The following is a 26,554-nucleotide window of genomic DNA, read 5'->3' on the forward strand; positions in this document are numbered from 1 at the left end:
GGGGTAGATTAAGACACAGTTCAAAACGCAGAAAAAAGAGAAAACCCAGAGAAAAAAGCAATGAAGGACAATTAAATGATAACTGTAAAAAACAACATCTACTATGCAGAAAACCATGAGGATCGTGTTCACTTGTTTAAGGCAGATGAGTGTATGAATGAAGCCAAAAACCTACATATGCTCATATCCAACCCCTTCTGTGACTTACTCTTCTTGAGATATCATCATAAAAGTAGCATCACATTTACTCATGTTTGTATGTGGGGAACTTAAACATAAACCAGTTGTTTTGTGAGCACGGAGCTCACCCCCACTAACAAGGCATACCTTTCTCTTTACGAACTTGTCCCAGTAGTTATTAGGAAAAGATCTGAAAAAGAAAACGAAAAAGGTTGGTTCTTCATTCTTAACATCAAGGAAAACACATCAAGAAACTTTTCAGCGTGAGTGCCTGGATCTGGGATCTTTCTGATTTGTGTCCTGCTCACCAAAGAATTCAAGATCTGATTGAAGTTCAGAGTCATCACAGGTCTACTGAGTCACATCTGGTTTCACTACTTTGTATTGGCTTCTGAAACACTCAGAAGGCCACAGGGCAGTTTCTGCCTCAGAATTATGATTTGGAGCCAAGAACTGTGATGACGGATTAGAGACAGATACATGTTTCTAAATCCTTTCCCTAATCCCAGTATAACCAGAAACAAAATGCTACAGAAAGCACAGGCATTCCATTCAATGAGTCACGACTTTATGTCAGCTTCTGGGGTAGATAATGGGGATGCGGGATGTGGGATGTGGTGGAAAGTCCCTAACTTCATGGAGTTTCCAGTCTGGGAATCACCTTTAGTTTATTTACATTGGGTTTTTTAAACTGAGGGCTTTTCCACTCTATTTTCTATTTCCACGTAATGCTGCAGGGCCTGCTTTCCTCCGGAGTTGGATCCCTCTCTTTTTTGGAGGTGGTTCTGTACCATCCCCTAACATCCCCAGAGAGATGATCTTTCTTCTGTCTGTAGCTTGTACCAGCTCCACTGCAAATATTTCTTATTGTTAAAGTTAAGAAAGAACTGTCATCTTCAGGAATGTTGGCAAAAACCATTGCAACTATGTTGTTCTTATCCAGACTTACTGAATTCTTCCTGTGGGAGTTCCTTGTAAGGCTGGGTTGCAGCCTAGGAGCCTCTGGCCTTTGGTGCATGCATTCTTACCGTCGTTTTCCTTTATTTGATTCATTCTTTTTGGTTCTGGAACACAACAGTTCCCTATTCTCCAGAGACCACCCAAGTTGTTGATAAGGAAATGAAGAGCTCCCACTATTCACTGACATCTCAGAAGAATAACCCCAGCAAAAGCCGCCTCTCCCCCAACAGGGTGGCAGAATTTTTTTTTTTTTTTTTTGCTTCTTTTTGGTTTGTTAAAGCAGTTTCTTTGTCTTAAACATTTAAATGCCACTTGAAAGCAAAAACAAATGCTGGTGTTACAGAGTAAACTGCTAATATTTTATCTCTGGGGGATGAAAATAATTATTTTGACTTTCTTCCTTGTACATTGCTACTTGATATTTTATGCACTGCATTCAAATGGAAAATAAAACAAATAAAAATCAAGCCATGCTCTCTCTGCCACACTGATACCGCCTTTCTCTTAAATCATTTATACAAATGGTCTGTAACATACAACTCAGCCTGGTCGCATTTTGTTCTAAGCACAAGATTCCACAAGTGATGCTGAAGGGCCAAGGACCACAGGCTCTGGGCATGACCCTTTCATAGATACGGTCTTACCTTCATCTGAGCATTCTGCATTTCTTGTCCCCTGACTAGGTATGCAAACTCCTTGAAGGTAGAAAACAGACTTTTACTTGTTACTAGTCCTTAAAGTGTGGCATAGAGACCAGACCTTCAGAAGGAAAGCAGATAAATAAAGTAGTACATCTATACATGAATGTTCAGGGAAGAAGTACCAGATGCTCAACCCATTTAGTAATCAGGGAAATGTACAACGAGGTGCCATTATACACCTACTAGATCAGCAAAATTATTGGCCAATAAGTGCCAGCAAAGAAGTAGAGAAGTAGAAACTAATATAGTACTGTTTGGAGTATAAATTGGAACAAACATTTTGCATATCCTACTATTCGGCAAATTTCTCTCCTGGGTATATACTCTAGAGAAATTCTTCGACTTGTGTATCAGGTATAAGAATGTTCACTGTAGCACTATTTATAAAAGCCAGAAACTTTAGAAAACAAGGTGAAATATTTACTGTCAGGAAAATAGACAAATGTGATAATATACATGATGGAAAATACTACAGCTTTGAAAATGAACAAACTATAGCTACATACATCAACATGGGTGAGTTTCCAAACAATAATGCTAAAAAAATTCAAGTGATAGTATAATGTATATAGTATAATTCCATTTATATTAAGTTCAAAATAGTCAAAAGAGTCAAAATATATTTAGGGACAAATACCTAAGTGGGAAAACTATAAAGCAGGAGAATGAATATCACTAATATCACTGATTGCTAATTATTTAAGAATTAATATTACCACTAATGAACATCAAAAATGTAGATAGCTGTGGGTTGGGAAGATATGATCAGGGAGGATAATACAGGGGATTTTTAAGCTCTCAGTAATGTTCTATTTTTTAACCTTTTTGGTTTATAATTATACTGTAAAATGTACATATACATTTTATATGTTCTTATTTATGTGTGCTTAACAATATAAAAGTAAAAATTTTAAAAAGAAAGCTCCCATGACATATAGTTAACTGAAAAAAATCAAGTTACAAAACATGAACATGTACTATGATGCCATTGTGAAAAAAATTAAACACTGGTCTACCTAAAATTTTAAAAAATAGCTATTTATTTATGCATTTCCTACTCATGCACGTTTAAGCCACTCTAAGTAAAAAATATTGGCAAATACCTTTGTTGGGACATTTTAGCGTACTTGTCTCATTATCTCCTTAGGATACATTTCTAGAAATTGAACTGCCTTCTTTTTTTTTTTTTGAGACGGAGTCTCTCTCTGTCGCCCAGGCTGGAGTGCAGTGCTGTGATCTCAGCTCACTGCAACCTCCACCTCCCAGGCTCAAGTGATTCTGCTTGCCTCAGACTCCCAAGTAGCTGGGATTACAGGTACCCACCACCACGCCCAGCTGTTTGTTTTGTATTTTTAGTAGAGACGGGGTTTCACTATGTTGGCCAGGCTGGTCTTGAACTCCTGACCTTGTGATCCACCCGCCTCGGCCTCCCAAAGTGCTGGGATTACAGGTGTGAACCACTGCGCCCGGCTGAAATTGAACTGCCTTCTTACTGGGACTTTTAGGCCATATCCCCTTGTATAACAAGACATAAGCATTACTGATGATTGCACAAAGCTTACCAAAGGATTTAATAGTGTCTAAGACTTCTGTAATGTAATGACAAAGCATCAGAAACAGTGCTTTTCCTTGTGTGAGAAGATTGGCAGGGGACCCGCAGGCAGGGACAGACTGAGGATGTAAGGATGTGCCCGTTCACATTTTCCCCCTTCTAAGAGAAGAGCCTTCCTTTTCTGGAGAATATAAAGAAATATGCTTAGCTGGACCTTTGCAGAGCTGCTTCTCAGTTTGCCTGATCATCTTTGGATAGGACACAGTTTTCTTCTCCTGGAGTCAGGGTTGCTGTTTCTTAACATGCCTAGCTTAATTGGCACACCTGAGTTTCAACACAGTCACCTTTGTTTACATGTTTGACCCTATTTCTTTTCTTTTACCACATTAGTTTATCTTGAAAGTATCACTTACTTTGTGAATCAACTGTCATTGGAGCGTGACACTTGCTAATGGTGATGGCCCTTTTATGGATAGTTAGGGGAAAGGGAATGAGCAACAGCTTAATGCCTACCACGTGCCAGGCATGTGCTAAACATTTGCCACATACATTCATTGATCTTCTGCAGGATGATATTCTCATCCCTCTATTACTGACGAGGAAACTAAGGCTGAGAAGGCTTGATTACCTTGTGCAAGTTCACAGACCAATAAGCTTCAGGGCCTTGGTGTTGCCTGCCTGTCAGTCAGTGCTCTTCCTTCTTCCCACCACAGCGCTGCATGCCTACGAGAAGGCAGGCTTGCCTCCACAGGTCTTCGCATCCCTACCAGACAGCTCTATTTACCTGCCCATGTAAGTGCCTCTCAATCTTATGTTAAGAGGAGGTCTCTTACCAAGCAGGCTATTTGGTTAAGAAGACTTCAGGCCGGGCGCGGTGGCTCACGCCTGTAATCCCAGCACTTTGGGAGGCCGAGGTGGGCGGATCACCAGGTTAGGAGATCGAGACCATCCTGGCTAACATGGTGAAACCCCGTCTCTACTGAAAATACAAAAAAATTAGCCAGGCGTGGTGGCGGGCCCCTGTAGTCCCAGCTACTTGGGAGGCTGAGGCAGGTGAATGGCGTGAACCCGGGAGGCAGAGCTTACAGTGAGCTGAGATCACGCCACTGCACTCCAGCCTGGGTGACAGAGGGAGACTCCGTCTCAAGGAAAAAAAAAAAAAAAAAAGACGACTTAAGAGATGGCACAGTTATAGCAGTGCTGTGCCATGGAAGGCTATGGAAAAGCTGAAGCTGATCAACTGGATCTCTAGACTCCTTGGCCACTTAAGCCCTGGAAACACTGTGTGACTCGAACATGGAAAACTAGTTTAAGCAATATTGTACTGGACTGTCTGGTCTAAATCAAATACACGCAGTACCTTCCGATAATATCTTCTGTCCCTGTTAAACTAATAGAAGTCTATACAAGTATCTGATGGGCAGTAAGTGGCTTTACTGAACAGGCAAGGGAGAAAAGTCCCAGAAACCAGAAGAAAGTCTGTATTAACCAGTTTTAAGGCCAGGAGGAAAGAGTTACTCTATTTACAGTAGAGACTCCATCTCCTTTTTAGGTTGAGGTAGAGGGACACTCACGGTGTGTTGATCACCAAGCGGTCCCACTGCCCCTTGATGTCATCTTCAGATGGCTGTTCGGTGATATATAGGCCATCAAACTCCAGCTTCCTGGCGATTTCTTTTTCCCTTTTGAATACCACCAAAGGCACCTACGAGTGGGAAGACAATGGTTACTCAGAGCAGGCTTTGTGATTAAAGCACGTGCTCCCAGGTCTTTGTCACAAATTAACCTTCCAACTTCAGAGCAGCAATCTCCTTATAGTGGAATTATTAGGGTGCCTAGTTGTGGGATCAAAGCCCAATGAATCTCTTTGGCTAAATACCCCTACCTCTTTAAACCTGATCTAATTTGGGTCGCTCTTTAAGTTTTCAGTTAGACAGCTAATATTCATACAAACTAGACCCCCTGACCGATGCTAGTGTGCAGGCCATGCCCGGGCTGAATGAGTTAGGACTCCTAAGACTCCTTGGCTGGCGGTGAACCAAGATTTAGAAAGGACAATAAACCATTCTACGGGATGGATGCCACAGGAATAGGATGAAATGTTCCAACTCCCTTCAATGTACAGGGCCATATTTATCTCATGGCTTGGAAGGTGAGTTCATGAAACATGGTTTCATAGTTAGAATGACAGGATTCAGTCTTTCTGTATTCAAGTTTTCTTCCTGAGATTCTGTCCGCAAAGAGCTCCTTCCAGGTAGTGGCATACTTGTTTCCTACTATCACTGTCCATTCTTTTAAAATCGGAAGTTTTATTTTAGACTAGATATAGTGGTATGGCTATAAGGACCTACTGCCAAAGGGGAACCCAGAAAGGGATTGGAAAATAATCCACTTGCCCCAGCCATCACTAAGTGCACACACACTCCAAGCATGGGACAGTTAATGAGGCCAGAGGATACTGCTGAAATCCTAGGAAATGAGAAGTCACAATTGACACAGCTCCTCCAGCCAGAGAAGCTTAATTCAGACAGAGCTAGGGCGTCTCACCTCGTCATCTCAGCTGAGATGCCACTGGCTACTTGGCGACATCCTTGAAACCTTCATCTCCAAACCCATGATATGCATGTACCCCACATCGCTTTTGTCCAAAAGAACAAAATTCAGATAGTGATTTGTAAAGAGTTACCTCTTGCCCTGTTTTTCTTTAAAACAATGAAATAACACTGATAAACTGAAAAACTCACGATAGGAAGGTGGCCAAGGCTAGCAGCCACTGCACACTGTGAGGACCTGATGATGACTGTTAGTGCACAGATGATGTGGGAGGTGAGGCAAAGCTCAGCGACCGACTAAGGCCTGCTGTGCTCTGAGTGACTCTGAAGAACAGCAGCAATATCAAGTTGCAGAGGGGTGCTCATCTCTGGGATTCCAAACATTCCCCTTCAATCTTCTAGAAGTTTGTATACTCTCGTCAACAGAACTTCCACATTCTTTACTTGCTAAATACTGTTTCTTTTTTGTTTTCTCCAGGTCACAGTATAATCTGTACTCCATCTAATAAGCTGAACTCTAGGATCACGAACTAAGGAGCAGCAGCGAACGTGCTTGAGGGTTTACTACGTGTTCTGAGTACATTTACACATACTACTACATTTAATGCCCCCAGCAACTTTAGCAACAATACTCATTTTTTTAAAGATTGATTTGTATTTCCCTTTTATTATATAAATTACCAATAAAATCCTGACCTGGGAATCAAAAATTTAATATAACCTCAGTTTAACACCATTAAATAAGCGAACTCACAGAGTAATACTGGAATGTTACCCAAATAATAAAGTAGGCAAATGGCCAATTATTACATTCCCTATTTCAAAAAAGAGGCATTAAGCATTCACGTCATAAGTTTATTGACAAACATATCTAGTATGCCATATGAGTTAGAGTTTGATCCATTTCCAGAGGCTGCATCTCTTAAAATGCTCTTCATATCTGTTAAATGGATGAACTGAAACATCCTTATGTTTTAAGCAGTTGGTGTCTTACTAGAAGGAAGGGTGTAGCAAATACAGATCCAAAGTACAAACACATCTTAGCTAGTAACGTCCACTTGTTTTCCACTGAAAATGGCAAATTCTTCCCAGGGCCCTCCTCAGAGTGGCTCCTACAGACCACAGAGGTTGTGAACCTCCGGACACTCTGGCCCAACATAGCACTGCTGGAAGCTCTGCGAAAGGCGCAGACCGAGGACGGATGAAATGGCGGCACCTCACTAAGACCTTGTTTTCATGACCTTGTTCCCCCCTCCGTGCTCAGGGACCAAAAGGAAAGATGGGAAAATAACAATACTCATTTTTACGGATGAGAAGATAGAGGACTGGGAGTTTAAGTGGCAGAGTTGTGAGTTCAACCCAGGCAGCCTGGCTCCAGAATTTGCACTTTCATAGTTGCAATGGAGTCCTTAGTGTGGCCCAGGGCACAAGGTCTCTTCCAGCACGGTAGCTGGACTTCCTACATGACACTACAGTTCACTGGGGGAAGAAAGGACCACAATATAGGAAAATATTTCCTGGACTCTTCCCAGGAAGAAGATGGCTTGCTGTACTTAAGGAGATTTCCTACTCAAGAGAAGGAAGAAAAACATGTAATGAGAAAAGCAGTGAGAAAAACAAAATTATGATGTAGCAGAACTAGAACTGGACTTGGGACACCAAAAATTGAATGACTGGAGATTGACATAACTGTAGTGGTTCTGAATATGGCCCCAAGGAACCATGCCTCCTGGAATTCATGCCTTTGTGTAGCACCTCTCCCCTCTACCATGCAGCAGTGAATCTGGGATGGCCACGTGACTTGCCTTAAACCACAGAATGCAATGGAAATGACACTGTGCCAGTTCTGGGCCTAAGACTCAGGAAGGCTTAGCAGCTTCCACCTCCACGCTCTTTTTGGAAACCCAAGCCATCATGCAAGAAGTCTAGCTATCCTACTGGACAGAGCATGTGGAAAGGCCACATGGAGAAGGAGATGCTCTGAATCTACACGGAGAGAGAGAGGGAGCGAGAGAGAGGCCCAGCTACCCCAGCTGAGCCCATCCTTCCAGTTGTCCCCCCATGGAGCTGCCAGGCATGGGAATGTGCCATCTTGGCCATTCCAGCCCAGCTGAGCTCACAAATGGCTGCAAATGTAGCCCCTTTACATACAGCAGAGGAACTGCCCAAATGTGCCAGTCGTCTCACAGAATCAGAGAGGTAAACAGTTGTCATTTTAGACCACTAAGTTTTAGAGTGGTTTGTTATGCAGCAACAGATAACTGAAAACTAACACATCAGTAAGCTTTCTTCTGAGATCTTGGTTACCGCCTAATGAAAAGGTATTTTTATAAAAATTTTGACATCAATTCAAAGATCAGAAGACTCTCTCATAACTAGCTCTCATGTGACTTAGCCTGATGACTCTAGTTCTATGAAATTCAACAAGAGGTACCTGAAATGGGACTCCTAGCGCAAGGCTTCTTGAACTTGAAAGTGCGTACAAATTGCCCAGTGATCATGCTAAGTGGTAGATTCTGAGTTAAAAGACTTGGGGGCTGGGCGCAGTGGCTCACGCCTGTAATCCTAGCACTTTGGGAGGCCGAGGCAGGTGGATTACCTGAGGTCGGGAGTTCAGGACCAGCCTGGCCAACATGGTGAAACCCTGTCTCTACTAAAAAATACAAAAATTAGCTGGGCGTGGTGGCAGACACCTGTAATCCCAGCTACTTGGGAGGCTGAGACAGGAGAATTGCTTGAACCTGGGAGGCGGAGGTTGCAGTGAGCCGAGATGTTGTCACTGCACTCCAGCCTGGGAGACAAGAGCGAAACTCCATCTCAAAAAGAAAAGACCTGGGATGAGGCCTGAGACTCTGCAGGTCTAGGCAGCTCCCAGGTGATGCGCTGCTGCTGCTCCACGGAACTTACAAAGACCTTTACAAATAGCAAAGTCTTCAAGCAAAGGGCTGGCTGGGCTCAGAAAGGACACTTCTTCCTCAAGGAGTCAGATTAGATCCAGAGTGGCCAACAGCTCACCTTCAGGCAGTAGTAGCCCACCACACAGACTAGAGAGATGATGGTGTGGATGATGGCCAGGGCCCGCAGCGTTGGTGCCATATACCCAGTGCTCTCCTGAAGGACAAAGAACACCATCGCTTCTTCCTCTTCCTCGTCATTAAATGAATTCCATAGGTTTGCAACATCCTCTGTCTCTTCTTCTAAAGGTTCTTCAGTGACCTGGCCCAAAACACACACTTACTTATTAAACATCAAAAGAACCTCAGCCACTGGGCACTCCTCAAATATTTTATATGGTTAGCATATGCTGTACAAATAGTAGTGACTCAACATTACTCGCTGAATGAATGAAGTTTTTAGGTAACTTATGACTAGGAATCACCCAGTATCTCTAATAATTGCAAACAAACTTTTAAAAAGGAGACAAAAACCTATCTCTTGAAAAGAAAGCAAAAAAATTAAAATTAGGAAACTTACTACATATGCTTATAATCCTTGTGCCACAGAAGGAAATACTCTGATCATGCTGTGGCCTGAGGGGAGGCTGAGACACACACACAAGCACAAAGCATGTCTGTGCCCGCTCCCCCACCCACCACTGCCACCCAGCCAGAGACTCAGTATTTTCCATTCTTTCTGAGATGCCATTTACATTCATGGCTTCAGCTGCTATTCTTACACATATGACTCTCAAATCTACATCTCTGAGGCTTTGTCCTGTAGCTCCACCTGCTTGCTGGCTTTGTCTCCTTGGCTGTCTGTCTGAAGTCACCTCAACCTCACCGTGTTTAAAACCAAGCTTTGCCTCTCTTGGCTATAGACTTCCATTTTTCTTTTATGGGCAACAGAAGGTCATTAGTTTGTCGAGTGGAAAGTTGAGGTGGATAAAACAATGTTTCATACAAATTAGATTGGTGGTTTTAAGTAGAAAGGGAGATAGGCAAGAGATAGAAAAGCCAGTTAAAGACTATGTTGAGAATTCAGGACCCTTCATTAATTCATTGCACTAACAATTATTACATGCCTACAGCATGCAAGACACACTTGCCAATGTTCAAAACCTTCATTTAACTTGAGCAGTCCCCTCTTTTTCCAAATCCTGTGAATTTTTCCTTTATAACGCTTCTAACAAATAGGCTAGCTATAATGCCTCTTGGTTACCTTATTCCTTGAAGAAAGAATGAATTGTGTTTATTATTCATTTTGAAATACCTTGCGGTTCCTAATATAGGGTCTAGCTCATGGTAGATGCTCAGCAAGTATTTGAAGACTAAATTCAAGTAACAACTAAAATAAGCATGAACGATTGAAATAGTCCCCTAACTGGCTCCCTTGTCAGTGGTCTCTCCACTGCTAGAAACTGTATTCCTTTTAGAAGCCAATGTCTTAGAAATTTGCTACCTATTAGAATGTTTGCTACAATTAAGAACACAAGTTCTGTCATGATTCTTTTTCTACACATAGTATACTTAGTATACAGCATATTTAGCAAATAACCCCTGAATGAAGTGTCACCTTATAAAAAAGCAGGATGAAGTTGATAGCGAAGGCTACAAACAGAGCAAGGAACCTCAGGTTGTAGAAATTCCTGGCCAGGTAATGCTGCAAAGAAAAGGACAGGCAGAAGTAGAAGAGCTTTGGAAGGAAAAGAGAACTTCCTACTTTTACACAGAAGGTCAATTCTCGTTCGAAGTTCACACATGACTCGTCCTTCTCTTGGATGACCACTCTTCTAGGGCAACCCTGGCATTCTTTTTTTTTTTTTTTGAGATGGAGTCTCCCTCTGTCCCCCAGGCTGGAGTGCAGTGGCGCAATCTCGGCTCACTGCAAGCTCTGCCTCCCAGGTTCATGCCATTCTCCTGCCTCAGCCTCCCGAGTAGCTGGGACTACAGGCGCCCGCCACCGCGCCCAGCTAATTTTTTTGTATTTTTACTAGAGACGGGGTTTCACCGTGTTAGCCAGGATGGTCTCGATCTCCTGACCTCATGAACCACCCATCTTGGCCTCCCAAAGTGCTGGGATTACAGGCATGAGCCACTGCACCGGGCCAACCTTGGCATTCTTAACACAGCCATGGCATGACTGTGTCATGTCATGAACATGGAACCAAAATGTTGATTAAAAAAAAAAATTGCTTTAGAATTGCTATAAAGAATCCTGCTCTGGCTTATTGCTCAGGGAGCCAAAGGCCTAAACACGCCACCAGCAGAGGACTCGAGCCTTGCCTTGAAGTGCTGTGTGTCTGCGTATTCGCAGCAAGCAGTCTGTTAGGAAATTATAAGTAATCTAGGCTCGCAGGAGACCCTGGCAACTCCCAGCCTGGATGTAGCCATTCTGTGGCCTCAGGCAGCAATGTGTCCTCATTCCTTTCCGAGTTACAGTTCCAGGAGCCTCGTCTCCTCCCTTGTTGGAAGCAACATTCCCATTCTCGCTGCCCTGTTCCCCAGAAAAATCGGCATCCACAGACTGGAGCGGAAGCTGCCTGGGTAAAGTTCCCAATGTCTCTATGGGGAGCCCTCACCAGTGGTGCCAGGGAAGGTGTGGTCCTGGCCTTCAGCCACTATACCTCAGGAGGCAACGTATCAGAGAAAGAATATTACGAGCTGTTCTAAGGTTTGATTGCCTATAGAACAGTCAAGGTTTGGAGGACTAGCGTGGGAAGCTAACATAACAGGAACATTCCTTCTGATTCCCACATGATCAAACCACTTCTGAGCTTTTGGACCAGGATCAGCTAAGTCCCCACATAATAGACATAAAGGACTAGGTAGAAAGAGGTGTTCCTGCTCTCCTGGTAAGGAAACAGGTGACAGAGGACACCGTGCTGATAGCAGAGCTGTTGGAGGACTGTGGTTCTTTCCAGGCTCTCCCCCTTTTCCTCCAACAGAAAAGGGACAGGTAGAGACATGGGAAGAAGAAAGTGTAGGAATGAGAAAGGGAAGGAAGTGTCACTGACCAAACAGTGAAACAAATCAGCGACACCTCTCTGCCATCTGCCTGGGCCAATGCCTGTACCATGGACAGGGCCAAGGCTGGAGCACTTACCAATAACTTGGTCTGATAGATGTCCAGCCCTTTAAAGAAATTGGCTGTGAAAGCTTCCGGCTTCTCAGCCTTCTGACCACACCGCCGCTTCTTCTTTTTTGTGACTTCTGTCCACAGGTACTCGGCTTGCTCCTCTTCTTTGTCTTTGTCTTCCTTCTCTCCATCTTCCACGCTGCAGATATGGGAAACCCAGTCAGCAGGCAGAAGGGAGGGCGGTCTGGCCCCAAGAGGGAGACGAGATTAAAGAGAAATCTGGGTTGAGGGGGCAGGAGGTAGAATCATTCCTTGAGGGTGGAAACTTCAGGTCTCTATCAACCCACAGTGGCTGGACATTAAATTTATATTTAATGAGTGGCGACCACTTGGATGAACCATGATCTTGGTGTACATCAGCTATATACAAGTTTGTACTCTTCTTCTGAAATTAGACTTAACAAATTTTTTCCCCTTCTGAAGTTACCCTTTATTTTCTAAGCAATAGTACCTACTCTTCTAAGCTTCTGGCAAGATTGAACAAGATATTGTATAAAAGACCTGAGCACAGGCCTGACAAATAATAGGTATTTAATAAATATTAGATATCATTGTCGTCAATATATGCAGTTGCAAAGTCATCTGGCCAGAGAGTGAAACTCTGATCTGCCAGTGGGATTATAAACTTAGCAAGATGAATGTAATGTATTTATTATATAGCTAGGGTAAAAGAAAATATACCCAGGGCTTGCAGAATAATTGCTTGCATTGATAGAAATCAAGTTTTCTATTCACTATAGCAACAGAATATCAGATGCTATCAATAACTCTCCTTATTTTCTTTTTTCCTTTTTTTTTTTTTTTGTTTTTGAGACAGGGTCTTGCTCTGTTGCCCAGCTTGGAGTGCAGTGATGTGATCTTGGTTCACTGCAGCCTCGACCTCTTGGGCTCAAGCAATCCTCCCACCTCAGCCTCCCAAGTAGCTGGGACTACAGGTGCACATCACCATGCCCAGCAATTTTTGCAATTTTTGTATTTTTTGTAGAGATGGGGTCTCATTATGATGCCTAAGCTGGTCTCGAAGTCCTGGGTTCAAGTGATCCTCCAGCCTCAGTCTCTCAAAGTGCTGGGATTACAGGTGTAAGCCACTCTGCCTGGCCTAAGAACTATCTACCATAGCAGTTAGAGTAGTTGATGCTACCAAGAACTTACTCTGCCTTCTCGGATTCTACTTTTCCTTCTGCTTCATTTGCTGCTTTCATCTCTGCTGCCTAGACAAAAACAACAATCAGTCAAGCTTTCCTCAAAGAAGCGAGGTCATGATGATGAGACATTTTCTTGGCCATTTGCTTCTTGGTCACAAATTTCAATGGCTTTTCCTTTTCATGTTTCTGCTTCTCTCAGGATCACCGAACATAAGTGTCCTGCTATATATATCAAGTGACTCTGAAGAGATGCCAAGACAAAGATTTGAAACTGGAAAACTCAACCTCCCTTCTCTTACTTACTCAATTCGAAGAGGAAACTTGTGTTAGGACATTGTGAGAGCCTCATGACAGTGGTTCTACTGATCCATGGGGTCAGAAAGAGATGGGACACAGATCAAACCAAGTTTGATCAGCCTGCCTCCATCTGACAGGCTGCTTCTTGCCTTGTCTTTAATCCTCTTGCCAGTATCCCAATCCCCTGGCTGAGGACCGCTGCAGTTGGAGTAAAATTCAAGCTCCTCAACACAGCCTGTAAGTCTTGCATGATCCTGGTGTTTCTCTTCATCCCCTTTTTGTACCATTTGACTCGTGTCCCACACCCAAACACGCAGACCTCCTGGAACATTCCCGATCCTTCCAGGCGTACTTCCAGAGGATACTTAACCATATCCTCTGCCTGGAGTATGCCTGCCCCAGCTTTTCATGTGCCTGCTGCCTGTCAGGACTTGACTCAGATGACACCTTTTCCGACACCTCCTCTACCTGTTTCTGATGGGCCTATATTAGCTGTGTAACTCATTGCATGTTCACGTGTTCTAACACGCAGCACAAATAATAATTATCTTATTTGTTGTCTTCTCCCACTAGAAGTTAAGATTCATGAAAGCAAGAATGTTGTTTCTGCTTTAAACCTATGTATTCCCCTATCCTAGAACACACGCTGGCACACAGCAGTCCTGGAATGGGACCCTGTTATGTATCAAACTGTGTTCTAGGTTTATGGGGCTACATCAGGGAGCAAAACAGAATAATATTGTAGGAATGCTGATTCTGATGTTTTCTTCCCTGAATCTTCAAACCAGCATTCTCTCCTACAGAGAACTATAGTACCTGACATTTCTCCTTCCTAGCATTCTTTATACTTGTCTTGACTTTTCCAATGCCTTTATTCACCACTAAACTGTAGGGACAGTGTGTTTCTTATTGACCACTATATTCCCAGAGCCTCAAACAGTGACAAATGCACATTAACTTTTCAGTAAATAAGAATGGAATGAATGAGTGAATGAATGTTTTTGGGCTTGGATCTTTTCACATTACTCTCTCTGATGCTAGAGTGACACTGTGAATGGGATACTACAATATCCGGAACCTTCCATGGTCAAGGGGCTCTGAATTCCTGCTATCTTGTTCACTTAATCTTGTTGACTGACATGACGTACTAACTGAATAGTGAGTGTATTGCAAGGATAAAAATGTCCCAAGCATGATCAAACTCACTGAGAGGCCAAATCATAAGAGATCATTTGACCTTTTATGACACTGAGAAAGCACGGTCTCAAAAGGAAGGTCTCCTTTTATGTTATTCTTCATTTTCTATGCTTTCAGTTCACTGAGTGCATCTGCACAGCATGAGAACTAGCCTTCTAATAAAAGTCTGAGGCAAAGTGTTACAGGCCATCACGTTTGAATTCTACAATGTAAACTAGAAGACCAACCAATGATTAGACATTGAGATAACCATCTAAGTCTTGATTTCTGCAGACATGTCAGAGGTGGAATTATAAGATCAGCATAATCACACCACAACCACTGTCTAATAGAGTGTTGGCTCCTGGGGAAATGGTGTCAGTACTGATGACAAGATATGGTGACAAGTCTTATGCTAGGCATAAAGGAAGATGAAAGAAACAGATGACACTTACCTGAGCTTTCCTCTTCTTCTGTACAGTACTCTCTAACGTAGGGGGTTCATCCTTGCCAATAATTTCTGAGAGGTCACCCAAACCCACTTCAGGCCCATGCTTTAAGCTGCCCTCTTTCTTTGGGTGGAGTCCAAAGAGGTCTGACATGATATCTGTATCTCCCTTCTCCCCCTTTATGAAGTGTACTAGTTCAGTGGTGATACCTGGCTCCATCACCTCTGCCCTCTCAGCCTCCATAGTGTCATCATGGATACCAAATTGGGTTGGGTCAGGCATGTCACCCAGGATCTTGGTCACTCTGATGTTCTTTGCCCCTTCTACCAGGCCCCCTCCGAACACTGTGCTCCAGAGGATCTGAAAGATTCCTCCCAGGATGGTGAAGAGCATCTGGAACAGCCCCAGGAACAGCATCCAGAAAAAGGAGCAGAGCACCTTCACCAGCTCCTTCGCAGTCATCTTTTTCACGTTCCTGTACTGCTTCCTGAGGTTCTTCAGGGTTGCTCTCTTCAGAAAGTCGGCGACGTTCCTCTTCACAGAGGCACAGGCCATTGCAAATGCAGAGGCCGGCTCGAAAGACCCGTCTTCCTCCTCTTCACCCGCAATTTCTAACACGTAAGAAGAATCTTCATCTTCTTCCTCCTCTTCTGGCCTGTCCGCTGAATCGGATTCAGAGATCTGAGATGCTAACTGCATTTCAAAGATGGTGTCCTCACAGAAGTTCACAAACAGCTCCATCTTTTCCTGCTCCCCACCTTCGTTGACAACATCAAAAATGAACTGTCGCTTAGATTCCTTCACCTGGGGCTTCTCCCACTGAGTGCGACTGGACTCACTGATTTCAAAATAAACACGCTCAATTTTCTTGGCCCCACCCATGATCTCGATGCGTCCTAGGTAGGGTTCGAAGTAATTTAGCACACTTTCTGCTGGGTCCAACAGACACTTCAGCCGGGAATCGTTTGGCATGTGTTCAGAAAGATTTGTCAATAACACAGCCACATTAAACCCTATGTCCTTGGCCGGCTCATGGAACCGGTCTACAAAATCAATGTAATTAAACATGTCATTCTCATCAGCTTCTGCACACGAAAGGAGAAAGTCAATCTCTGACTGCGTGTACTGTTTTTGCCCTTCCATGGCCTTCTGGAATTCTCTTTTGGAGATAATTCCTTTACCATCTGGGTCGTATTCTTTGAAGGTGTCTGAGCTGGTTAAGTCTTTAAGTTTCAAGAACATGTCAAAGAATTTCAAGATCATTTCTACATTGGTAGATGATTCTACCAGTGTGTCAACCATCTGCTTGCCAATGGTGCCATTTACCACATTCCCTGTGAGGCAGGTTCAAAAAGACATACAAATATGTAAATAAACCCAAGCCATCATGTAAATTGTCAGGTAGCTAGTTTTAGAAGACTTTTGTGCCCAATTAGTCAGCTCTTCTCTGACCGTGATGATGTAGGAGGGAGCAGCAAGCCATAAAGACTACACCACTAGGAGCCAAGGGGGAAAGAAACAAAGGGAAGAAGGAGGTGGCCACACCACTGCCTTTAACATGGCTTGGGGCCTGGGAAGTGGTTTCATTATCAGATTATCGGGGACACATAGGGATACATGGTGTCCCTCTGATCCCCTTAGACCTAGGAGGGTGCCCAACTAGATGGCTGGCATACACACTGGCAGCCAGATGTGTTGAAAAGCAATGGGGAGAGGGAGAGGATAGGGAAGAGCAAAGCTTGGAGGTTTTCCCCAGTTCATTCTGGCTTTCCTACTGATAGAAAATCAATTGATTTCAGGCTTCGTCCATCAGACCAGGTGCCCCTCATTTTATTTTTTGTTTCTGAAAATTTGGCTTTCTGACCAATGTCATATGGCATCAGTGACCTGCCAAAAGGATAATCTGCATGATCAGTAAGGTTAGTGCTCAGACCAATTACAGTTGTGTGAAGGCCTAGTTATACCAAACAGCCCAACCTTCCAGGAGGGACAGAAGCATCACCACCATGTCCTGAAGGAGATCCAAGAGTTCCTTCAGCAGCTCGATCTGACTGGAATCCTAGAACAGAAACAGGAGATACCCCTGAGCTATCTGATCCCTCGGTAAAGTACAGGGCAGTGAGCAAGAAGAGCCTGCTCTGGAAAGGTTAGGTGCAGGCTGCATCAGTGTCAGGAAAGAGCGTCCTTCTCATTCTCAATGAGGATGCCTTATCGCCCACTGTTTGCAGCACCGGGAGACTCGCTGTAGCAGGACTCATCCAACAAAGCTCCTTTACATTTTTCCTTTCATTAGTACAGTGTGGCAGATACACCAAGTGTTGTCCAAAACTACTGAACAACCCAACGCACCAAAGAGCCTTCAGGTATCTCTGGTAGCTTATGCTGTCATTTTCTACACTGGAGAATTACCAGTGAGCTTTATGGGAACACTGGACATCTATCTGGTAAAGGTGTCAAGGTTATAATCACCAAGTGGGTTCTCCTTTCTTTCTGGATTAATTTAGAGTCTCCTAATTCTAGGTGGTGGTGATCTGGGTGCCACTTGTCCCTTTAATGCAATAAAATGGAGGCTATTCCTCTGGATGGTTTTGATACTAGTCTGTTTGGTTTTAATTTCAGCAATGCAGGAAGAGCGTTGCTAAGCTAACTCCATGCTTTTATACCCTATGTCACAAGAGAAAACAATTCTTGGAAGATCTGAGGTGGGCAATCTGGAGATTCAATTAAAAATGTATTCTGAGTCACATACCTTTTACAGACCCCCCTCAAAAAAAAAAAAAAAAAAAAAAAAAAAAAAAAAAAAAAAAGAAAAAAGAAAAGAAAAGAAAAAAGGAAAAAAATAAAAACCCCAAAACCAAAAACCCAACCGTAACTCTTTGCCTAGCCCTTCAACTTTCAAAGGAATCTTCATCACCTATGGTGTGTACCACAGCTACTTACAAAATATCACAGAAGTGTAGGATATCAGAGCTGGGAAGAAACCTCAGAGATCACTTATTCTAACTTTGAATATTTTAGAGATGATGAAACCAAAACCAGAGAGGGAAAGTGGCTTTCCAAAAGTCACTGGTGAGGAGGTGGCAGGGCCAGGGCTCTCGCCTTGAGACTGCACCACACCGCCCAGCTGACATAGGAATGGACATCTTACTGTCAAATTGGCAGCCCTCCCAGGAACTCTCTCCTCCCATAAGGCCAGAGTCAAAAGGGGAAAAATGAAAGGTTAAATAGCACATTCCAGAAGAGAGGAGGCAGATGTGACAGCCTTGAAAATTTCAGATACACATGATTTAAAAGTTAAAGCTGCAAATGTTACTCTAATCAGCCTCAAATACCTCCTGAAGGCCTCCCTCAGGTGTTGCCATGGAGAGAGGCAATAAACTGCTACATATGCTACATTTATTTGTTCATAATAAATGCTCTGAGCGGTTCTGATTCATCTTGCCAGAGAGATGGGGAGTGAGAAGGAGAGGCAGAGACAGGGAGGGAGGGAGGAAGGAAGCAGGGGTGAGAGAGAAGAGGGATGTGGATTACAGAGACATGCAACATGGGACAGATGGACGCATGGGGCTGGTAGGGAGTGTTCATAAGTTGACAAAACAGTGACAAGGAAGCAGAAAGGATTAGCACCATAGAAAGCAAATGTTGAGGCAATCATAAAAAGGGTAGGTTGGTGAGATACAAAGAAGGAAGCTGCGTTCATGCAAAAGCCTGTCTGGGACCCCCGGGAGGCATCCGTTTCTGTCTCCCATTTTGGCCTTCAGTTTAAAAAACTGAGACCTAATATGCATGACTTGTCCAGCCTTTGATCAAACAGCCACATCACAATGGGAACACCAAGGAGTGAGGACCGACTTAGCATTTCACAACAATGACACGTGCAGGGAATGGGCCACAGTACCTGAGACAGTTTCATCTGCATATTAGCAAAGACATGGAGGAAGCCAACCACGGCGTCCCACAGCCTGCTGTGAGCCAGGCTCTGCTGATTACCAATGCAAGGGCCCTGTGGAGAAGAGGACATTCTTATGTCACTTCCACATCACAAGTTGCGCTGAAACCCACCTAGCAAGGGCATCTGATACCTACTTATATGAGCAGACAGACTTTCCAAAAGTCAAGTATTTCACAGCTCGGTATTTTCCCAAGATATTACTTTTTTCTTTTCCTGATTATAGGATACCATATCTAGGAAAAACCACCAGGGATTTCACAGTCCAGCGATTTTCGGAGACTTTCTTTTAGCCTCAGAATGAGTTCTTAAAATGAGAGCTTACACTGGAGAACAGTATTTAAAACAGGGAAATGCTGTGGTTGACACAGGGCTGAAGGGCACACTCCCCACCCTCACCTTGGCCTCAGAGGCCTTTGGAGGAACTCAAGGGTGCTGTGAAGCACAGTGTGAAAACCAGGCCCTCATCTGCCTATTGTTTCCAGGCAAAGTTACACATGCTGATAATCACACAGCTATCTAATTAAGTAAAAAAAAAAAAAAAAAATCTGTGTAATAATCGAAGCATTCAACCACTTCTAGGATTTTCTTATTAACCTAAACTTCATATATAATAGCATCTCTAACAAACTTTTCTGAAAGTCAAATGTAGAGGAATAACTTAGTTTGCATTTTCCATGTTAATAATCTCACTCTGTGTGTGTGTGTTTAAGACAGTCTCTCTCTCTGTCACCCAGGCTGGAGTGCAGTGGCGTGATCTCGACTCACTGCAACCTCTGCCCACTGGGTTCAAATGATTCTTGTGACTCAGCCTCCCAAGTAGCTGAGATTACAGGCATGTGCCACCATGCCTGGCTGATTTGTTTTGTATTTTTACTAGAGACAGGATTTTGTCATATTGGCCAGGTTGGTCTCAAACTCCTGGTCTCAAGTGATCCACCTGCCTTAGCCTCCCAAAGTGCTGGGATTACAGGCATGAGCCACAGTGCGTGGTCAATAATCTCACTATTTTTGAAGATCATTATTGAGCCAACATTTCTTATATTTTCTTTACAGTCTATTTTTTCTACCCTTTAACCAATCTCCGAATTAGTAAGAAAGTTCTAAAAGGAACACATATATTACCCTAATTTCTAGAAAAGTCTTGGCAGGATTCCCAAGGTTGAAAAGGTGAGCAGGAGAAATACTGCCTGCATTCCCAAACCACATAAGTTTGTTAAAAATCACTGTTTATGTACATTCAGTGACTGATCCCTAGAAACCATTAGATTCTTTTTGGAACAAAGCTGGTTGCTGAAAGAAACACAGTCACCAAAAATGAGCTTCTCCTTTACTTTTGGGTTCGTGTTCCATGGGAAGTTCTGAAGATGAGGATGGATTTTGCAGAGATCAAATCAGATGCTTATCAAATATATTCAATGATCTCCTTAGGTACACTGCATTTTGTGAAACTTCAGTAACTTGTTGTTATGTTTATCTCTTCATGTCCTTATAATGCTTGAGTGACAAGGATATATCTCCCCTCAAAATCCTCCCTTTCAAGTTGACAGTCTTAGTTTTGTGTTTCTTTTAATGAGCAAATATGATCTGATGGTGCCAGCTGGCTCATCACATGGATCTTTATTTGATGAGAATTTAACATTTTTCATAGAACAAGTTTTGGCTCAGTCACATTACCAGTAAAAAAAAAAGTCACTAAAAACTCTTGGACTCTTGGAATAAAAATGTTCTTTGGGAAAGAAATGAAGGTGTACGGGAAAAGGTAAAAAACATTCTCCATTTCTTTCCTTACCTATGTCTTCTGTTTCAGCAAGATGGATATAATTGCTGACCTTATTTCTTACAAAACCATGCATAATCCTATCTCTAACTTTTCCAAATCACTGACACAGAATGTACTTCCTTATCTGCATCCATCCATACGTGGTACTATGGAGACTTGGAGCCCTTCAGCCTTTTTTTTTTTTTTTTTTTTTTTTGAGACAGAGTTTCACTCTTGTGGTCCAGGCTGGAGTGCAACGGTGCCATCTCAGCTCACTGCAACCTCTGCCTCCTAGGTTCAAGTGATTCTCCTGCCTTAGCCTCTTGAGTAGCTGGGATTACAGGCACCCGCCACCATGCCCAGCTAATTTTTATTTTTAGTAGAGATGGGGTTTCACCATGTTGGCCAGGCTGGTCTCGAACTCCTGACCTCAGGTGATCCACCCACCTTGACCTCCCAAAGTGTTGGGATTACAGGCCCCAGTGAGCCACCACAGCTGGGCCCCTAGGCTCTTAAGGGGCTTGCTTTCCTCCGAACTCATACACACATGGGGTTTTTTTTTTTTTTTTTTTTTGAAGGAGTCTTGCTCTGTCACCCATGCTGGAGTGCAGTGGCACAATCTTGGCTCACTGCAAGCTCCACCTCCTGGGTTCAAGCAATTCTCCCTGCCTCAGCTTCCCAAGTAGCTGGGATTACAGGCACCCACCACCACACCCAGCTAATTTTTGTATTTTTTAGTAGAGATGGGGTTTCACCATGTTGGCCAGGCTGGTCTTGAACTCCTGACCTCAGGGGATCTGCCCACCTCGGCCTCCCAAAGAGCTGGGATTACTTGCGTGAGCCACTGCGCCTGGCCACATATGTGGTTCTTAAGCACAGTATGTATGATTATTTTAAATCATGTATGATTTATTTATTTATTTATTTATTTATTTATTTATTGAGACTGAGTCTTGCTGTCGCCCAGGCTGGAGTGCAGCCGTGTGATCTCAGCTCACTGCAACCCTGCCTTCCGGGTTCAAGTGATTCTCCTGCCTCAGGCTCCCGAATAGCGGGGACTACACGCGCACGCCACCATGCCTAGCTAATTTTTTGTATTTTAGTAGAGACACGGTTGCACCATGTTGCCCAGGTTGGTCTCAAACTCCTGAGCTCAGACAATCCACCCGCCTCAGCCTCCCAAAGTGCTAGGATTACAGGCGTGAGCCACCGCGCCCGGCCGTATGATCATCTTATATTGAATAATTTTCCTTGTGCATATGTATTTTCTCAATTACATTGTAAGCTCTTTATGGGTAGAGGCAATATACTGTGCTTCTTTTCATGAACCACAGCACAGAGTACAAGCCGAGCGTTTTGTTGAATGAATGAATAAAAGCCCTATTCATGAGTCTCCTCATTATGGTAATCTGAAGATGAAGTATTACTTTTGCTTTAAAAAAAACTTGTATCACAGAGGGTAATGATATGCCTACTAATTTTATAGCAAATTATGCCTGAATATATCCTCTGTTCCTTTTCCAAAATAGCTAGACCACCATAGACAATGAATAGAAAATGCTACCAACAGAGAAAGACTGCTGCAAGATCTAGACATTTAACATGAAATTCCCTTGCAGATTTGACCGCCACTGCATGTAGTTTGTGTGCTTCTGAAGTTACTTCTTCCAGAGTTAGTTTCTGACAAGTCAGTAGGATCTCATGGATCCTGTTTTTAATCTCATACTATCAAGAAAACATCATTTATCCCTTAATTCCTTTATTCTATGAATCATTTCTCCACTCCACTCTCCATGCTTACTGAACAGATATATGCCAGACATTGTTCTAGATATAAAGAATTTTAAGTTGAGTAAGACATTTTCTTTCCATGAAAAATTTTTAGTTTAGGAGGGAAAGCAAAATGTAACTAGATAAATGCAAATAAAGTGTGAACACTATAAACAGGTCTATTGGGGGATCCCAAACTATAGCTTCTTGTGGAATGCAGGTACTATTGCTTCCTATTTATAGAAAGTAAATATTGTCAGCATTAGGGCTGGATGGATAGTGCACTGTGTACAATCAAGTATTCTGTAGGGAATATAGAATATATGCATATCAACAACGTTCTCTTGGCTTTCAACCATGCACTCTGTGGCACGTACCTGGATGTATTCTGTAAGAGAATTGAAAATCTGCTTGGTGACTGCCAGAGCTTTGGAGAAATTGTGCTGTCCGGATTCATCAATGATGTCCTTCCCCGAATAATACCAGTAGAAATCACTGATTGATTCCTAAAAACAAATGAGTAGAGCTTAGTATTTCTCAGACTTCAGTCAGTGAAGCTAAACTCGGTGTTTGGAAAGGGTACATGAGAATCCTGCATCTCTATGACCTCTTTGCTCTGACAGGAGCCAGAGACCCTGTGAAGACGCGCAGAGATACTTGACCTCTAGAATCTTTCAAGCACAAATATCCCTCCAGAGGAAAGAACAGATAGGAGTGAGGACTGCCTTCAGCTGGAACTGGGAGACTATGAAATAGGATAATTTATTCAATGTGAAATATGTGAAGATAATGGTAATTATCCAAATAATCATAATAACAGCAACAACGTAACAGCTAACGTTGTAAGTGCCAGACATTGTTCTAAGTGCATTACATATACGGGCATACATCAGAGATTCAGAGCTAATCTGAGTTTGATTACAGATAAACTACAGTAAAGTGAATATTACAATAAAGTGAGTTGTACAAAATGTTGATTTCTCAGTGCACATGAAAGTTATGTTTACAATATGCTGTAGTCTGTTAAGTGTGCAACAGCATTATGTCTTTAAAACACAATGTACATGCCATCATTAAAAAATACTTATGGCTAAAAAGTGCTAACAATCATCTGAGCTCTCAGCAAGTTGTAAGTTCCACCATCTTTTTGCTGGTGAACAGCCTTGCCTTGATGTTGTTGGCCACTGACTGAACAGGGTGGTGGCTGCTGAAGGTTGAGGTGGCTGTGGCAATTTCTTAAAATAAGACAATGTTAACTGCATCAACTGACTTCCTTTCATGAAAGATTTCTCCGTAGCATGTACTGTTTGATAGCATTTTACCCACAGAACTTCTTTCAAAATTGGAGTCAATCTTCTCAAACTCTGCCACTCCTTTATGAACTAAGTTTATGTAATATTTTAAATCCCTTTTGGCATTTCAACAATGTTTACAGTGTTTTCACCAGCAAGATTCCATCTCAGGAAACCACTTTCTTTGCTCATCCATGAGAGGCAACTCTTCATTTGTCAAAGTTTGATCATGAGATTGCAGCAATTCAGCTTTATGTTCTTCAGGCTCCACTACTAATCCTAGTTCTCTTGCTATTTCCAACACATCTGCAGTTATTTCCTCCACTGAAGTCTTGACCCCCTCCAAATCATCTACAAGGGTTGCAATCAACTTCCTCAACTCCTGTTAATGTTGATATTTTGACCTTTTCCCACGAATCACAATTTTTTTCTTTTTTCTTTTTTTTTTTTTTTTTTGAGATGCAGTCTTGCTCTGTCGCCCAGGCTGGAGTGCAGTGGTACGATCCTGGCTCACTGCAAGCTCCACCTCCCGGGTTCACGCCATTCTCCTGCCTCAGCCTCCTGAGTAGCTGGGACTACAGGCACCTGCCACCACGCCCGGCTAATTTATTTTATTTTATTTTTAGTAGAGACGGGGTTTCACCATGTTATTCAGGATGGTCTCGATCTCCTGACCTTGTGATCCGCCCGCCTCGGCCTCTCAAAGTGCTGGGATTACAGACGTGAGCCACTGCGCCTGGCCCACAGTGTTTTTTAATGACATCTACAATGTTGAATCTTTTCCAGAAGGTTTTCAACTTACCTTGCCCAGATCCATCAGAGGAATCACTATCTATAGCAGCTGTAGCCTTACAAAATGTATTTCTTAAAAAATAAGACTTGCAAGTCAAAATTACTCCTTGATCCATGGGCTGCAGAATAAATGTTGTATTAGCAGGCATGAAAACAGGATTCATTTCCTTGTATATCGCCATCAGAGCTCTTGGAACCAGGTGCATGGTCAACAAACAGTAATATTTTGAAAGGAATCTTTTTTTTTCTGAGCAGTGGGTGTCAAGAGTGGGCTTAAAATAGTAAACCATGCTGTAAACGATGACAATCCAAGCTTTGTTCTTCTATACATAGAGCATGGGCAGAGTAGATTTACCATAATTCTTAAGGGCCCTAGAATGTCTGGAATGGTAAACAAGCAGTGGCTTCAACTTAAAGCTACCAGCTGGACTGCCCCGATAAGAAAGTCAGCCTGTCCTTTGAAGCTCTGAAGCGAGCTATTGGCTTGTCCTCTCTAACTATGAAAGTCCTAGATGGTATCCCTCTTCCAGGAGAAGGCTGTTTCATGTATGCGGGAAATCTGTTGCTTAGTGTGACCACCTTCATCAATTATCCTAGCTAGATCTTCTGGATAACTTGCTGCAGCTTCTACATCTGCACTTGCTGCTTTACCTTACACTTTTGTTATGGAGATGACTTCTTTCCCTAAACCTCATGAACCAAACTCTGCTAGCTTTAAACTGTTCTTAGGCAGCTTCCTCACCTCTCTCAGCCTTCACAGAATTGAAGAGAGTTAAAGCCCTGCTCTAGATTAGATTTTGGCCTACGAGAATGTTGTCGCTGGTTTGACCTTCTATCCAGACCACTCGCACTGTCCCCATTTCAGTAATAAGGGTATTTTGCTATCTTATCATTCATATGCTCACTGAGGCAGCCCTTTTAATGTCCTTTTTCTTTGCATAGCTTGGCTGTTTAGTGCAAGGGGCCTAGCTTTTGGCCTGTGTTAGCTTTCAACATGCCTTCCTTCCTAAGCTTAATCATTTCTAGCTTTTGATTTAAAGTGGGAGACATGTGACTCATCCTTTCACTCGAACACTCAGAGGCCATTGTAGGGTTATTAACTGACCGAACCTCAACACTGTTATGTCTCAGGGAACAGGCAGGCCTGAGGAGGAGGGGGAACAGTTGGTGGAGTGGTCAGAACACACGCAACATTGATTAAGTTTGCTGTCTTACATGGGCATATTTCATGGCACCCCAAAACAATTACGATAGTAACACCGAAGATCACTGATCACCTTACAAGTATAATAGTGAAAAGTCTGAAATATTGTGAGAATCATCAAAATGTGACAGAGACACCAAGTCAGTACATGCTGTTGGTAAAACAGCAGATAGACTTGCTTGATGCAGGGTTACCACAAACCTTCGATTTGTAAAACACACAGTATCTGTGAAGCACAATCAAATCAACTGCAATAAAATGAGGTGTACCTGTATTCAAATGTACCACCCTATGGCACAGGTGCTACCCCTTTTACTGATGAAAAAACTGGAACACAGGCGCGTTAAATAGATTGCTCTAGGTTACAAACCAGTAAGTGGCAGAACCAGGATGAGGAATCAGCAAAGAGGAAAAAAAAAATCTCTTTCTGTTAATATGTTTGTATAGATTTTCTCAACATAATTTGGACTCCCTTGAAACAAACCATCTGACTTCTCAACACGAACTTGTAAACTCATCCTATTCCTATCATCTTGTGTAAGTCTTTTTTTCTAGTGAAATCTGTTCTCATTCACAGGTTATTTCAGAGCTTTTGGTTGTCTTATACTCTTGATTGTTTTATAGCACCACAGATCGGTTTTCACTGGCAAAACTAAAGTAAACCAGCATTTTATAACAGATGATTTGGTGTTTAACCA

The 26,554-nt window shown here is 42.8% G+C and overlaps 2 protein-coding genes across 27 annotated transcripts in view; both read right to left on the bottom strand.

Moving 5' to 3' along the window:
• LOC105463656 (ryanodine receptor 3) overlaps positions 1-26,554 on the bottom strand; it is a 561,838-nt gene that overhangs the window by 11,882 nt on the left and 523,402 nt on the right. For 23 of the 26 annotated variants that reach the window (XR_011606198.1, XR_011606199.1, XM_071067152.1 and 20 more), the window contains 10 exons: positions 22,946-23,074; positions 18,986-19,090; positions 17,065-17,146; positions 15,094-16,421; positions 13,173-13,231; positions 11,988-12,159; positions 10,458-10,544; positions 8,961-9,161; positions 4,968-5,098; positions 328-370 (listed from right to left, as the gene is read on the bottom strand). Coding sequence is in view for 24 of the 26 variants with exons in the window: in XM_071067152.1 (XP_070923253.1) it covers positions 328-370; positions 4,968-5,098; positions 8,961-9,161; positions 10,458-10,544; positions 11,988-12,159; positions 13,173-13,231; positions 15,094-16,421; positions 17,065-17,146; positions 18,986-19,090; positions 22,946-23,074 (2,337 nt within the window). In the remaining 2 variants the exon portion in view is untranslated. Of the gene's footprint in view, positions 1-327; positions 371-4,967; positions 5,099-8,960; positions 9,162-10,457; positions 10,545-11,987; positions 12,160-13,172; positions 13,232-15,093; positions 16,422-17,064; positions 17,147-18,985; positions 19,091-22,945; positions 23,075-26,554 lie in introns of those variants that run through there. The other 3 variants (XM_071067158.1, XM_071067167.1, XM_071067168.1) reach the window with 3 other exon arrangements.
• On the bottom strand, positions 5,111-8,938 carry LOC112423470 (cytochrome c oxidase subunit 7C, mitochondrial). Its single transcript, XM_071067171.1, has one exon. The coding sequence runs from the start codon at positions 7,102-7,104 to the stop codon at positions 6,913-6,915; it is 192 nt and encodes a 63-aa protein (XP_070923272.1). The 5' UTR covers positions 7,105-8,938; the 3' UTR covers positions 5,111-6,912.

The sequence above is a fragment of the Macaca nemestrina genome, chromosome 7 (genome assembly GCF_043159975.1).
Source record: "Macaca nemestrina isolate mMacNem1 chromosome 7, mMacNem.hap1, whole genome shotgun sequence".
Taxonomy (NCBI): domain Eukaryota; kingdom Metazoa; phylum Chordata; class Mammalia; order Primates; family Cercopithecidae; genus Macaca; species Macaca nemestrina.